Source organism: Mauremys reevesii, linkage group 7, assembly GCF_016161935.1.
Source record: "Mauremys reevesii isolate NIE-2019 linkage group 7, ASM1616193v1, whole genome shotgun sequence".
Taxonomy (NCBI): domain Eukaryota; kingdom Metazoa; phylum Chordata; order Testudines; family Geoemydidae; genus Mauremys; species Mauremys reevesii.
Genome location: NC_052629.1, coordinates 117255746 through 117269550, shown reverse-complemented (window position 1 = coordinate 117269550; position 13805 = coordinate 117255746). Strand labels below are relative to the sequence as shown.

Sequence of the window (13805 nt, the reverse complement as noted above, 5' to 3'; positions counted from 1 at the left end):
CTGGCCACCCACTTCCTGGATCCCAACAGGATCTTGCTTTCCTGACAGTTCTTCATATTCAAAAGAGAGGCCTTTTTCTGCCCAACTGTTGTTCCATGCCATGAAATCATCTGCAGTACAGTTAAAATGTCAGATAACATACAATTTTAAAAAGGAGTTTTCATTCTAATTACTCAAAACAAAACATAGCATGTTCAAGGGTGGGAGAGACTCCCAAAGATTGGGACCCAAATTCAATCTAGCTCTGAATATTCCCTCAAATACTGAGTGTCAAATATTTAGATCTGCTCTTCTGGTTTATGTCCATCTCTTAATACATGTCACACAGTGGTGTTTAGGAAAGTACTACTGTCTAAAGGGATAACATCTCAACCAATGCCCCCTCATAGACTTACATCAGTAGATTTAAATAGAGTTGCACATGTGTAACTGGTAGCAAAATTTGTCCCTAAAATTCTGTGGGATCTCCCCATTTGAAAGGCTGGAAGATATTGAGAGACATAGAAAAGCCCGAGAGTTTCTATGTTTTTGTGCCTAATTTAAACCACCAATTCAGACAGGCTAGATCAGAGAAGTTGTGTGAGACAAGGTGGGTGAGGTAATATCTTTTAGAGTTTAGTGTCAGTCTGCTGATTGAATTACAATATAGGCATTTTCTTTTCTTGTGCCAAATATTTTTAGAAGTAAATGAGATGGGAGGGCATAACGCTGCACTCTTGGAAATCTGCAAACAATCTTGCATATTTTATAAACTCCTGTAATTCTTAGGACTGCTTGCAAGACTGTATGAATGCCTTTAATTGTGCACTATATGGATTATAAATATGGAGAGTACAGAAACAATACTTTGTCAATAACCGCATTATAGTTTAAGGTTAGCTTCTTTTTTTATAAAAGCAGTGCCTGGGTAGCATCCAGCTCTCTAGGTAACTTGATATTTTCTGTCTCCAACAGAAGGCTGTTTATCTGTTTTGTTCTGTCAGTAACTGTGGTGACACATCGTGATATTGATCTTTTGGCCTGCATGCTGTAGGTCCAAGATAATTGTTTAAAATCTTAACATTATTTCTGAAACATGACACAAATTTAATAATTTATGAAGAGCAGTCGTAGATTAGCAATTCCTTGGTGAGTCATAAATTCCTCTTGCAGCTTTTTTTTTTTTTTTTTTTTTTTAAAACATGTCATAAATATTTAGAAAGCTCATTCCTACCATATAGTTTGATTTCATGGATATGGTACATAGGGAAGCAATTTATGAAGTGGAAACAAAAAAGGCAGCTTCATGGAACGCCTGCTGCTCTGCTCTTATCAAAAGCCTAGGGCGTGGGAGGAGGATGGAGAAAAGTCTGTTCTGCCATAGTTTCTGGCTGAAAGAGTCTTTGAAAATTATAAATCTCTTTGCGTATAACATGCATTAGTTACATGTGGCCAAAAGAGCTAGGAATAGCCGTTCTATTTTCTGGGTAGCAAGAGGACCCAGAGGCTGAAGGACACAGGGATGTGAGGTGTCCAGTGGGAGGTTTGTTGGCACAGGTGAGCTCCTGGTGCTCCTTCATTGCTAGAACTGGAGGAGGGGAGGGGTTGGCTTTGCAGAAGTGGAGGCTAGGCTAATAATAATGTTGTCTAGGGCAGGAGAGGAGTGGGAGGTGATTGAGAAGCGACATGAAGGAGAGTTGTCCCTTCCCTTCTTTCTTTTGTTTTCTTCCATCAGCAAACCCCCTCATTTCTTTCTTTCTCTCTGCCTCATACACACCTTTTTCTGGGATCACTCCTTTGGTTCCTGTACTCCAGGGATAAATAAATGGTGTGAGAGAGACCATCTCTCTCTCTTTGGCTAAAAGCCAGAGGTCATGGCATGAGCTCCCCCTAGTGTCCTAACCTTTAACCACTGCCTGTTTTTCTGTCTGGAAACAAACCTTGTTACTTTAAAGGTAATAAGGTAATAATTGGAGATGTACCAATCTCCTAGAACTGGAAGGGACCTTGAAAGGTCATTGAGTCCAGCCCCCTGCCTTCACTAGCAGGACCAATTTTTGCCCCAGATCCCTAAGTGGCCCCCTCAAGGATTGAACTCACAACCCTGGGTTTAGCAGGCCAGTGCTCAAACAGCTGAGCTATCCCTCCCCCCTTCCAGCCTTGGGCACCTGCCCTGCCCTCTCCATTTCCTTCCACAGTACCCTCTCTTCCTTCTTTCTCTTCAGAACCCAGCACTCCCCTCAGTTCACAATCCTCTCCATCTGTCTCGTTGTCTGTCCTTCCTTCAGCAGCCCCTATCCCTCTCTCCTTCAGCAGTACCTTCCTTTATTTGTTCTCTCCTTCAGTAAAGCTCTTTTCATGATCACGACTTCCCTCTTTCCCACCCTTTTAGGCCACTCCTAGGACACTGATTCAGATCTTTATGGTTGCTGTTATGACAACCCCCCGTCTTTTCCCCTCCAAAGCTGTTACAGTGTGCCTGTCTGCATCTTGTTCATATCGAATAAAGAACCATTTCAGGAGAAAAGATCTCCCTTCATAAGAACATAAGGGCTTTATTCATGCCCTGCTTGACAAATCAGGGAGTCAGTTGTGAATCTGAGGCCAGATCTTCAGCCCCTGGTCTGGCCTTTTTGTGCTATTCCAGTCGCACAAAGGAGCGGGAATGCTGCCCTACGTGGGCACCTGGCAATTCTCCTTGTGCAGGGGAGTTCCTGTTGTTGCTCAACCAGCTCTATGCTGTCTTCTTCATGTGGGAGCAGATGGGGGCTGGCATCTCGCACCCTGGCAATCCTGGGTTGGTGGAACAGTCTTTAGGAGCGTGGTGGTGGAGTGTCATTGCAGCCTACATAATTTTAGAGCAGTCCTGAGGCTCTTCTAACTTACACCAGCAGCCATACTGTTCTCTTACTGCTCCCAGGATTGAGGGTGAGGGAGGGAAATGTAGTGCTAAGCCACCTTTACTCCTTCACCAAAGACATACTCCCCTCAGGTCCTGTGCTGAGCGTAGGTCTCAGCCAGACCAAATGACCTGGCCATTAGACTTCATCACCTTAACTGAGCATTTTGTACTAGTCTCTCTTGCTTCTTCTGTTTACCATTTCTCTCTCTATTGCCTGCATTCCTTCACTGTTTCTTCACTCATTTGTCGTCTTCCTCATCATTTTTAACTTTCTGTGCCCCTTTCTATGAATATTTGTCTCTTTTTCCATCAGTCCCTCCATATCCCATTCATTCTCTCCATCTACCTTCATAAAGGTAATAGGTAATAATTGGAGATATACCAATCTCCTAGAACTGGAAGGGACCTCGAAAGGTCATCGAGTCCAGCCCCCTGCCTTCACTAGCAGGACCAATTTCATGTCTCCTCTATTTCTTCCACGAAGTTCATATTTCCAGCAGATGAATTGGATGACAATGATCTCAATCAAGATAGCATTTCACAATGTAGCTCGTTCTTCGGTCAGCGTTACCTATCGATTGCCTCAAGGCAAAAGTCCTTCTGAGGAAGAGAACTTGACTCAGTGTAACTTGTCCTTTTAGACGCAAACACTTTTTCTATTAAAGCCCCAGATGAATGTGTCCCATAGTCTTTATCACGAGAAACAAGAGACAGCTGACTGCACAGTTATTTAATAACTCCTGCCTTTTGGAGGTTGAAATAGCAAATTTACAACTGACTAATTTTGAAATTTGGGGATCTGCAATCTGGTATTTCTCGTGACAGTGCGCTTCACCAAGGGAAGGAGACGGACATAATAGCAATAGCAGGCCACTTGGGCTTTTGTCTACATTACCACTTTTGTTGGCAAAATTTTTGTCAGTCAGCGGTGTGGAAAAAACACTCTCCTGCTGACATAGCTAACACTGCTTGTTGGAGGTGGTTTAATTATGCTGGCAGGAGAACTGGCTCCTGCCAGCAAAGAGCAGTGACACGAGAGATCTTACAGCGACACAACTGTAGCAGTATAGCTGTGCCGCTGAAAGGTTCATACTGTAAGCGTAGCTTTAGTTTGTTGAATAAAAATATTAGTAACACAATATTAGTAATACTACTACTACCTAGCACAAACTAGCATCTTAAGCAGGCCACTTAATTTGTGCATATATGCTATGTAAGCAACAATGCCACATACAGCTTTTTAAGTAATTATTATCTGAGCTCTCCTGATATACAACAAAATGTTGTGGTCCATTGAAATGCCCTGTTGATTGATCATGGTTATGTTTTTTGTTCTTTGACAATCAAAATATTTTTAAAATGATTTTTCTTTTCAGAGTGCTTTACCAACAATAAACTTCACAGCATCTATCTGGGTCAAGTACATATTGTAATCCATATGGTACAGCTGGGAAGAAACAAGATAAGGGGATGTTAAATGACTTGCCAAGGACACTATGGGAACAAGTATCCGTGCAAGGAAAGGAAGTTGAAGTTTTCAGCTTTCAGTCCCAAGATCTGACTACTAGATCATGCCTCCTTTTGGGCAGCTTTGTCTTGGAGCAAGAAATAAGGCATGTATAAATACTGACTGGCTCCAAAGCTGCCAACAGCTTATGTAATACTTCTGTGTAGCTTTGTTTACATAAGTGTGTGCTTGCTTCTGCATTTGTACAAGCATAACATGGGTTATATATGGCCAGACCCATCCACTCTACAACCAAGTATCCTAGTATAACCACTACTGGTGCTGAAAGAGAAACCAATCTGTATGTATTGGGCAAAATACGCACCAATGTAAGAGAATATCTAAAATAAGTCCACTTCTTTCAGCAGAACTACTCCAAATTCTCTCTGGTGTAATTGAGAGCAGAATCTTTCTTGTATTTAACTTTAAGTGCACTTATGCAAGTAACTAAATATCGTACATGCTTCAGCATTGTTTTATTACTGTGTCCATGTTAAAAAGGTTATAAAAGGCCTGAGCTGCATACAAGCTGGCAGTGGTATGTGACTTTATCACATATAAATAATCTATTTTCAGTTTAGTGTTATTTTTGAGCAGGAACATTATAATAGGGATTATCTGTCAGTGACAGGTAGCAAAATACTAATAGATACTTGAATGTACTTCATCAGTCCTAGTTTGCTGGCATCAATTTTAAAAACCAAAAGCAACTAGTAATCACATATTTCTTTAAACTTTTTTCACCTTTAACACCACAAGATGGTTGTCATCACACATTTAAACACTCACATGCATTTCTCTCTCATATCTGTAATAAATGAGATTTTTTTACTTTTTGTTGACAAGGCCTAAAAGCAAAATTTAGTAAAATATACTCCAGCAATAAGACCCAAATTATGGCTTCCGCCATGTTACTTAGCTGTTGCATCTCTGTGGGGGGAAAAATGGATAACTTCACTTTACACCATAAATAGGAGCAGCTATGTCAGGAAAACATATAACGTTTCCTTGGTGGTTTTCTAATAACATCTCAACTGCCTCAGCACGTTTCTAACTGAAGCTACATAGTGATTGATGAGAAAATTGAAGATACTACAATCCCTGTTTATTTTTATCATAGGTGAGTAATTGTTAGAAAGGGTGAGTGTAGTTTTTCTTGGGAAGTACCTCATTAGAAACTCTGTATCATTCAGGGTGAACTGTTTTGACGTAACTAGTTTCCGTTTGAATCTGGACGAGCAATAGAAGAAACGCTGCAAAGACAAATAGAACTTGCACTGTAAATAAGAAGGCAAATGTCTCAGCATCTTAGACAGAGTTGTGTTTTTTTTTTATAATGGTCTGTCGCTAGTGGTCTGAAATGTAAACCTCAACTAATAATGATTAACTCTTCACTCCACAAGCCATGAAGTGCATGGCCTTTTTTGTGTTCCAAACAGCACAAAGCAAAAACTATTTCTTCGCTTCTGTATTTTCCAATCTGTTAATGCCATTGGAGTGTATAGCAGTATTTGCTCCAGTCCACTTCAGATGTTGGGTGAAATTCTCTACTGGTGTAGTTCCACTGTGGTAAATCAACCAATGCCAGCTTACACCATGTGAAAACTTGTCTTCTTATTTTAGACTGAAAGCTCTACATCATACGGATCATCTTTTGTCTGTAGAGCACTGACCACAATGGAGCCCTGAACCATCACTAGGTTTCCTAGGTGCTATAGCTGTACAAATATGTAACGATGATAGTGGGAAAACGTTGACATGTCAAGTAGAACTTCAGATTTTAAGGTCATTGAAAACAGAAATCCTGTCCCCCAACATGAATTCTACCGGGTACTGAGAATATTTGGCCAGTGGGCAAATTAAATGTCTATACTAATACTAGTAAATATACCCCAAAGCTGTAGGGCTCCAAACGGCATCACCAACTCTCAGGTGAGCATGTGCACGTGTCTTAACGGCCAAAGATCCAGATCTGGTGTTGTGGGGGCAGGAGGAGAGATGCGACAAAAACAAACAACCCCTGAAGAGAGGGACTCCTTCCCTAGTGCACTGGAATGGGAGTCTCCTGTGTCTACCTCACACACCGGTTTTCCAAGAAGCTTCATCTCTTCCCCCTACAGTCCCATCTGCTGAGCCTAAGAGAAAAAACTCAAGCTCATTTTTTTTTTAAAGCAACCCCTATGCAAGCAACAAAGCACAGTGTTTACTTTGCGCCCAGGAGAGCATCAGGAGTGGGTCTGGCTTCTGTACTGGTTGCTGTTCCTCAGCCCCGAGTGGGGGTGTGATCTGTTAGCTAGCAGGCAATGGGTATGGCGAAGCTGCAAGCTGGCTACTGCATGCACTGCACTTAGCAGCACACTCTAAGCAAAGGTGGACCCCACTGTATTTACCTTGAGCCCATCTGGAATCATTCAGTTGGTGACTTGCCCCAAATGTGCAGCCAACCCCACTATACACCTTTGCTTTTGCTGCCACCCGCTGTGTGCCTCCATCAGGGGAGGGGAAGAACTCCAACCATAGTGACTTGCTTTAACCATGTTGCCATGATACAATAAAGGAAAATTTGCCAACCGAATTAGAAGCGGCAGCTTAACTACATGGAATTTTTCTTTCTTGTTAATAAAGGCTTCATTATTTTCCCTCTGAAGCAATAAGCATAACTAAGCAGAGTCTGTGTGGCTTCTAAGAGCTGGACCTTTGTAATATGTACTGAAAAACAGCTAATAATGTTTCCATGGTTAAAATAACTGTTTAGATGAAAGCTTAATTGCTCTATAACAGGAAGGAGTTTCTTGATTATACAGCCAGTGTAAAAATCTTATCCCTTGCGCTGCTGACACTGCTTCATCTCTTGATGTGCTACTGGAGCATGCATTTGAATGTTACTCTAGATGTGGCCTACAGAAAAACTATTGCCAGTGCCGCATTAGCTCTCTTTATGGTACTTACTTTTTAATTTAATTAAAAGAAAACGTCAAGCTTAGTAGGCCTAGAATGTGACCTGACTGTGTTTTATGTCTTTGTAAAGCTCGTAATTGTTGAGTGCCCTGGGTGTGTGTGTGTGTCTCTCTCTAAGCCAAACAGTAAAGCAACAAACCACCGTACATGTGGAAATGGAAAGAAATGTCAGGAAGGAAAAAGATTGCACTTTAGAGCTTTCAAAGGATAAATAAGTGATAAGGTTGCTAGGGGAAATGATCCAATGTATGGGGAAAATACCTTGCCACCGTGCCCTGTTAAAGCTGAAGGGTAGTGAGTGTGGACGTACAGTGGTCATGAAATCGGTTACTGCGACAGTAGAAACAGGAAAATCTAATAAGGTAGCATTAGTTTGTAACTTAAACTCAGGTTGGTAGCATCTGATATACTGAAGAAACTGTTGAACTGCAATAATGCTTTAATATAAGAGTAACAATTCTGACTTGAGTTGAATGGTTTTGTTCTAGGGTTTTCCATGTTCGTGACACCCTTAGCTGGTGCTCTGTGAATGCATGCTACAATCTTTTTTTGTTCTGATCTCACCTTGCTGGTGAGAAATATGTGTCTGTCTGTAGGCTAGACCTACAATGTACATGTCTACAGCGGGGTGATGATGCTTTGAGGTTGGCTAAGGTTTTCTTCCCCTTGTGGCACCCTCTGCCTATGCAGGCATATGAGACTCTTTCCTGTAACCCATATTCATTGACGTAATATCTTGACACCGTGAATCGTGTTGGATTTGCGCTACAAAGTTCGTAATTGTATTAACATGGTACAATTAGAAGAAAACTCCAAGTGACCTAATTTGTGTATCGTTAGCAAAATAGTGAGCCATTATTCCTGTTGTACTTGAAACATGCTGCACTTCAACAACTTTTTATTTTAATGCTCATGAATGTTGCAGACAATGGCTCTTGCTATCCCTTTTTTAGCAGTCGTTGGAGGCACCTACAGTGTGCTACTTTGTTCCATATGAACAGAATTATTTTTGGCCATGTCTGTGTTACAAACTTTGGTCAACACAAGTGGCATTGGTGGGTATATGCCTGCCAAAGTTTGTATATCACTCAACAGTGTGAATGTTTGGCTGCTTGCATTGGTGCTACGTGTATTCACCAGGAGTGCTTGTGTTGATGTAAAGTGTGGTGCACCAGTGTTCCAAACATCCTCATCCGGAGCCTGCAGAGCTCTGCACTGCTCTCATGAACATTGCAAATAGAAGATGCACGATTTTCCTATATCTGCAGATGCAGATCAAGTAACCCTCCAGTGCTGCTTACCAGTAAAGAGACTGGTTAAGAAATTACTTTGCTAAGCCTGTGTTTCCAACTTTCCTGCCATGTTGTCCCTGAAGGGATTAGATTAAAGTGTAGATCTCTGGAGGAGTGTGTGTAAGCAGCTGGGGAGGTCTGAGGTTGTGGTTCCAGGGTCTGGGTGGCTGGATTGCAGAGTCCCACATTCCAAGGAAGGGCTCAGAGAGAAGGTTGTAACCTGGAAATGTGCCTTACATACCAGCGCTGAGAATGGTGCTCAGACTCTCCCCAGACCCAGTTGACTTGGAAGCATGTGGATCCTCTTGCAACAGACTTGAGACCCTCCAGGTAGGGACTGGGCCTAGTTGTGACAGAGATCACTAAGAAATTTGAGTCTCTGTAATTCTGTTGCGGTCTCTATTGATGGACCTATTAAAAGTCCACCATTATGTGGTATCTAAAGAAGGTAATTCGTACTTGAAGTCTCTCTTGTGTTTGAATTTATGGGATCTGTTCCAGAGAGACAAAAGAAAATGGAGTGGTTATTGTGCTGGGTGGAGTGGGGGTGTAGCGGGACTTGATGGCTGCCGTCTGTAACTTTTTTGCTTGCTGATCTCTTCATTAACAAGTGCAGCAAGAAATATCCAGTAGCAATTTTATGTGGCTCATATCATGAATGGAACTTTTCTCAAATTCCTGAATGTCAATTTTATTCTAGCAAGAGTGAAACTAATTCTTCAAAGACAGTTTCCGAAGCCATTAGCTAGGCTCATTTTAAGAATGCTTTGAAATGTCACTCAGAATTTGATTATTTATGCTCCGAAAGACTGTGGTACCTCCCTTTTAGTATTTCCTATTGATGGAAAGGACCATGCAACAAGCCAGGCAATTTTGACTTATTATGATCTTTCTGATGATGTGCTTATATTTTCTGGTAAGACTTAAAAATTAGTCAAAATAATTGAACATTGTGTCATCACCTGCTAACCAGGTTTTGGTGATTCAGAGTGACTAAAAAAAATGGAATGCTGCTGCAGTCACTCATAACTTGTATGCAACTTGTAAATTTAGGGGCAGAAATTTTTAGTGCTTGGTCTCTGCCTGAAGATGAGTTCTTTTGGAACAGCTGAGCCATTTAAATGAAAGGACCATGTTTTGAACAGTTCTACAGGCAAAACTGCTTCATCTTGAAAGGTGTCCTTTTGGCATGGAAATAGCCATCCTCAAGGAGCAATCCTTTCCTCCTTCTGGAGGGAATTTATCGTATATACTCGATCATAAGCTGGTTCGTTTATAAGCCAACCCGCCCCACCCCCCAAGATGGAATGGAAAATTTTTATAACCTGTTCATAAGCCGACCCTATAATTCAGGGGTCGGCGAACTTTGGCTCCCAGGCCATCAGGATAAGCTGCTGGTGGGCCGAGATGGTTTGTTTACCTCGAGTGTCCGCAGGCAGCAGGCACGGAGGTAAACCTAAGTAAACAAAGTGTCCCGGCGTGCTAGCTGCTTACCCTGACAGGGCGAGACAGCAACTGGTGGGGGAATTTTTTGGGGGGGAGAATCTGGGAGTCAGGGGAGTAACCTCTGTGACCACCCCCCACATGACCCCACCCCTCGCCTGGGACCCTCACGCTCCCCATCCCATCCCTTCCCACCTTATCTGGGGAGGGCCAGGGGAGGATGTCTCTTGCCTGGCTGGAGCTGCTCCGGCAGGCTGGACAGAGTGGCTGCAGCCTGCTCCAGCTGGCCTCGGGTGACTAGATGTCCTGATTTTATAGGGACAGTCCTGATATTTGGGGCTTTGTCTTATATAGGCACCTATTTACCCCCCCCCCCCGCTCCCATCCCGATTTTTCACACTTGCTATCTGGTCACCCTAGGTGGGCCAGACCAGGCGGCATGGCTGCAGCATGTTCCAGAGGGCTGGGCCGGGCCGGGTGGCACGGCCGCAGTGTGCCCTGGCGGGCCAGGTGCCGTGGCCACAGCCTGCTCTGGAGGGCGGCGCCGAGCAGCATGGCTGCAGCCTGTCAGCCCCGGAACTGCAGCTGGTTCGGAGGCTGGGGGGAGAGCAGCGTGGCCAGAAGCGGAGACTCTGTCCCCATGTCTTCCCTTCGGGCTGTGCTGCCTCTCCTTGCTCCCTCTGTTGGGGGGGGGGAGAGCTGTGTCCCACCTCTCCCTCTCTATACCTGTTCATAAGCCGACTCCCTTCTCTGGTGCTTCCCTTTTTTACTAAAAAAATTCGGCTTATGAACAAGTATATACGGGTAGCTTTGTTTGACCTGAGATCTGAACCTTTGAAGATGGTGCAGTGAGCGTGCAGAAGAATTATGATGGCCTGTGCAGTCTTCAATTACATGATTACATACTATTTTTTCCACAGGCCCTCTGCCTCATTCGGTGTTCAGGATTGTCCTGCCTTGGGGTGAATTAGGGTTGTGCAGTGAAGGAAACTTTTGTCTGTAAGGATCTCTGCCTCATTTGTTGCAGCAATTGAAAGGGGCATAGTGAGAAAGGCGCAGAGGATTGCAGGAAGAGAGGATGGTTTCATGGTTATGTTAGCTGAATGAAATGGCTTCCCTCCCCGCCTCTGCCACAGAGTACCTTTGTGATGCTAGCCAAGTCACTCAAGGCAGACTTTTCACAGGTGGTCACTAATTGAGTGTTCCTCACTTTCTAGGGGCCTGATTTGGTTCTCTAGGGTCTGATTTGCAGCAGTGCTGAGTGTTAGCAATTGTAGTTGAAGTTGGTGGGAGCTGTGCTTTGAACATATAATGTGCTATAAACTACGTACTCTGAAAAATCATAGACTGATAGACTTTAAGGTCAGAAGGGACCATTAGGATCATCTAGTCTGACCTCCTGCATATTGCAGGCCACAGAATCTCACCCCCCCACTCCTGTAACAAACCTGTGTCTGAGCCATTGAAGTCCTCAAATCATGGTTTAAAGACTTCAAGGTGCAGAGAATCTTCCAGCAAGTGACCCATGCCGCATGCTGCACAGGAAGGCGAAAAACCCCCAGGGCCTCTGCCAATCTGCCCTGGAGGAAAATTCCTTCCTGACCCCAAATATGGCGATCAGCTAAACCCTGAGCATGTGGGCAAGACTCACCAGCCAGACACCCAGGAAAGAATTCTCTGTAGTAACTCAGATCCCACCCCATCTAACATCTCGTCACAAGCCATTGGGCATATTTACCGCTAATAGTCAAAGACGAATTAATTGCCAAATTGGGTCATAGGTCGCTCAAAATCGGCACCCAAAATTAGTGAATACTTTTGACTTTAATCTTTCTTTGCCTAAAATCCCATTTGTAAGATGGAGATACTACCACTCACTCATCTCACAGGAGTATTGTGAGACTAGGCTCATTAATGTTTGTGAAGCACTCAGATACCATAGCGATGAGCACTATAGAAAATTCGATGAGGAAACTAATAGTTCTGTCTTCAGAGCCCGGTTTGAATAGGGTGCAGTAAGTAAGGCCTGTGGTCACTCTCACTGAGCAGTGAGAAGACAAAATACTGAATAGATGTTAATTCAGTGAGCGGTGTCCATTCTGTGCACATAATGAGACAGGTGCCCTGTGGGGGAAAAAAAATATGATCATGTAATTAAAGATTGTATCATACTACATATGTGCAATGGGGATAAATTGTCATTTTTGCATTTCATAACGTTTGTAAGCTTAAGTTTGCAACTGTAATTTTCTTTTAATGTAGTTTTTTGACTAATTTCCTAGCTTTAAAAAAAAAAATAACCCTGAAAAAACAGATACCATTATCTGGCATCTTATGACATCCTTAGTAGAATGGACCCTTTAGATCCAAAACTGAGACTTCTGCTGCTTGAGCTAATGAAGTAACTGATAGAGGATGACAAGCTACTATTGCTGTGTGGACTAGCACTAGAGGGGAATGAGATACTTTGCCTGTGCTCTGATAGGCACAGATTCTTCTGTCACAAGTCTGTGCTCTACTGCACCACAGTCTCCTTGTCCCAGTCCCATTGTCTTCACCTAATTAATCTCAGTCTCTACTCATGTCTACTTGTCCACTGAGTCCTGATCTCACCCCACCAGGTTCCCAGTCTCCCTCCCTCACTCTACTCTGTCCTGTGGCCCCTTATCTCCAGTCCTCTCCCCAATTCCTTGTCTGTCTTTCCCCCACCCTCACCTGTGTTCCTCGTTACCGTTGGCTCAGTCCCAGTCTCCTTCCCTGGGCTTCTCATCCCATCTCGATGACCTCATCTCCCCTAGTTCCTTGTCTCCAGTCTCTTTTTTCCCAGACAGCTTCAGTTCTACTCCACACTCGAGTTCCTTGCCAGATGTTTCCTCTCTTCCACGCCTCCTTTCCCCTGCTCCTCTGGTTCACAGGGCCCGTATTCACCTCCCTGCCAGCTGCCAGTCTCTGCCCCTGTGGTGTCCCCCCACCCCACCTTGTTCCATTCCAATCCCCTCATCCTCCTCTGCAATGCAGTAGGTCTAGCTCTTGTCCCCTCTGCATCTGAATCAGGCTGCCTCCTCCTCCAAGCAACCTTTGCCAGCAAGAGGGACACTGAAAGCACAGGAGAGGTGGGCTCCCTGCTGTCAGTTCCAGCGCCTGGCCTGGAGCAGCCATTGGAGAAAGTCCAGCTTCACCCTGGAGCTCTGGGCTAGAGGGAACATGGTCAGTTTTTCTGTGGGGATGGCACATGCACCGTTTGGTCAATCTCAGGAGCTGTACGAGGCTCAGGCATGGTTAGTGAGGATGGAATCTTGGGAGATTTTAGCTGTTAAGATCTAGCAAGTCTCTGCTGAGCAAGTGCAAACTGCACATTTTTCATAGGCTTATAACTTGGGTGGATTTTCACAGGGACGCCAAAAGGCACAGCCCTGACACACAGGCCACCTCCGCCCATTTGCGAGTCCCTCCTCCACAGCATAGGGGTGCTAAATGCTTCCAAAGAAAAGGTGGCTAGAGAATGGAAAGATACGTTGTCTTTCACTAATCTTGTTCTCAGAAATGGCTGAAATGTTTGGACTGAAATTTTCCAAAAAAAAGTCAGCCAGAGGCAGACCCATGGCATGGAAGAAATTCAGCTCACCCGATTAACATCTGGCAGAAGTATAAGCAACTGAAAGTAGGGTCTTATAGTGGAAAGTGTTGGGCAGCCTTAACAGGCCTGGCTATCTAAAGGATAACT

The 13805-nt window shown here is 43.8% G+C and overlaps 1 protein-coding gene across 9 annotated transcripts in view; it reads left to right on the top strand.

Moving 5' to 3' along the window:
* MITF (melanocyte inducing transcription factor) overlaps nucleotides 1–13805 on the top strand; it is a 186017-nt gene that overhangs the window by 71782 nt on the left and 100430 nt on the right. For 4 of the 9 annotated variants that reach the window (XM_039481341.1, XM_039481340.1, XM_039481336.1 and 1 more), the window contains exon 2: nucleotides 4258–4494. The exons of the other annotated variants lie outside the window; for them this stretch is intronic. In XM_039481341.1, the coding sequence (XP_039337275.1) occupies nucleotides 4352–4494 (143 nt within the window). In that variant the 5' untranslated portion in view covers nucleotides 4258–4351. The remainder of the gene's footprint in view (nucleotides 1–4257; nucleotides 4495–13805) is intronic. 9 annotated transcript variants of the gene reach the window in all.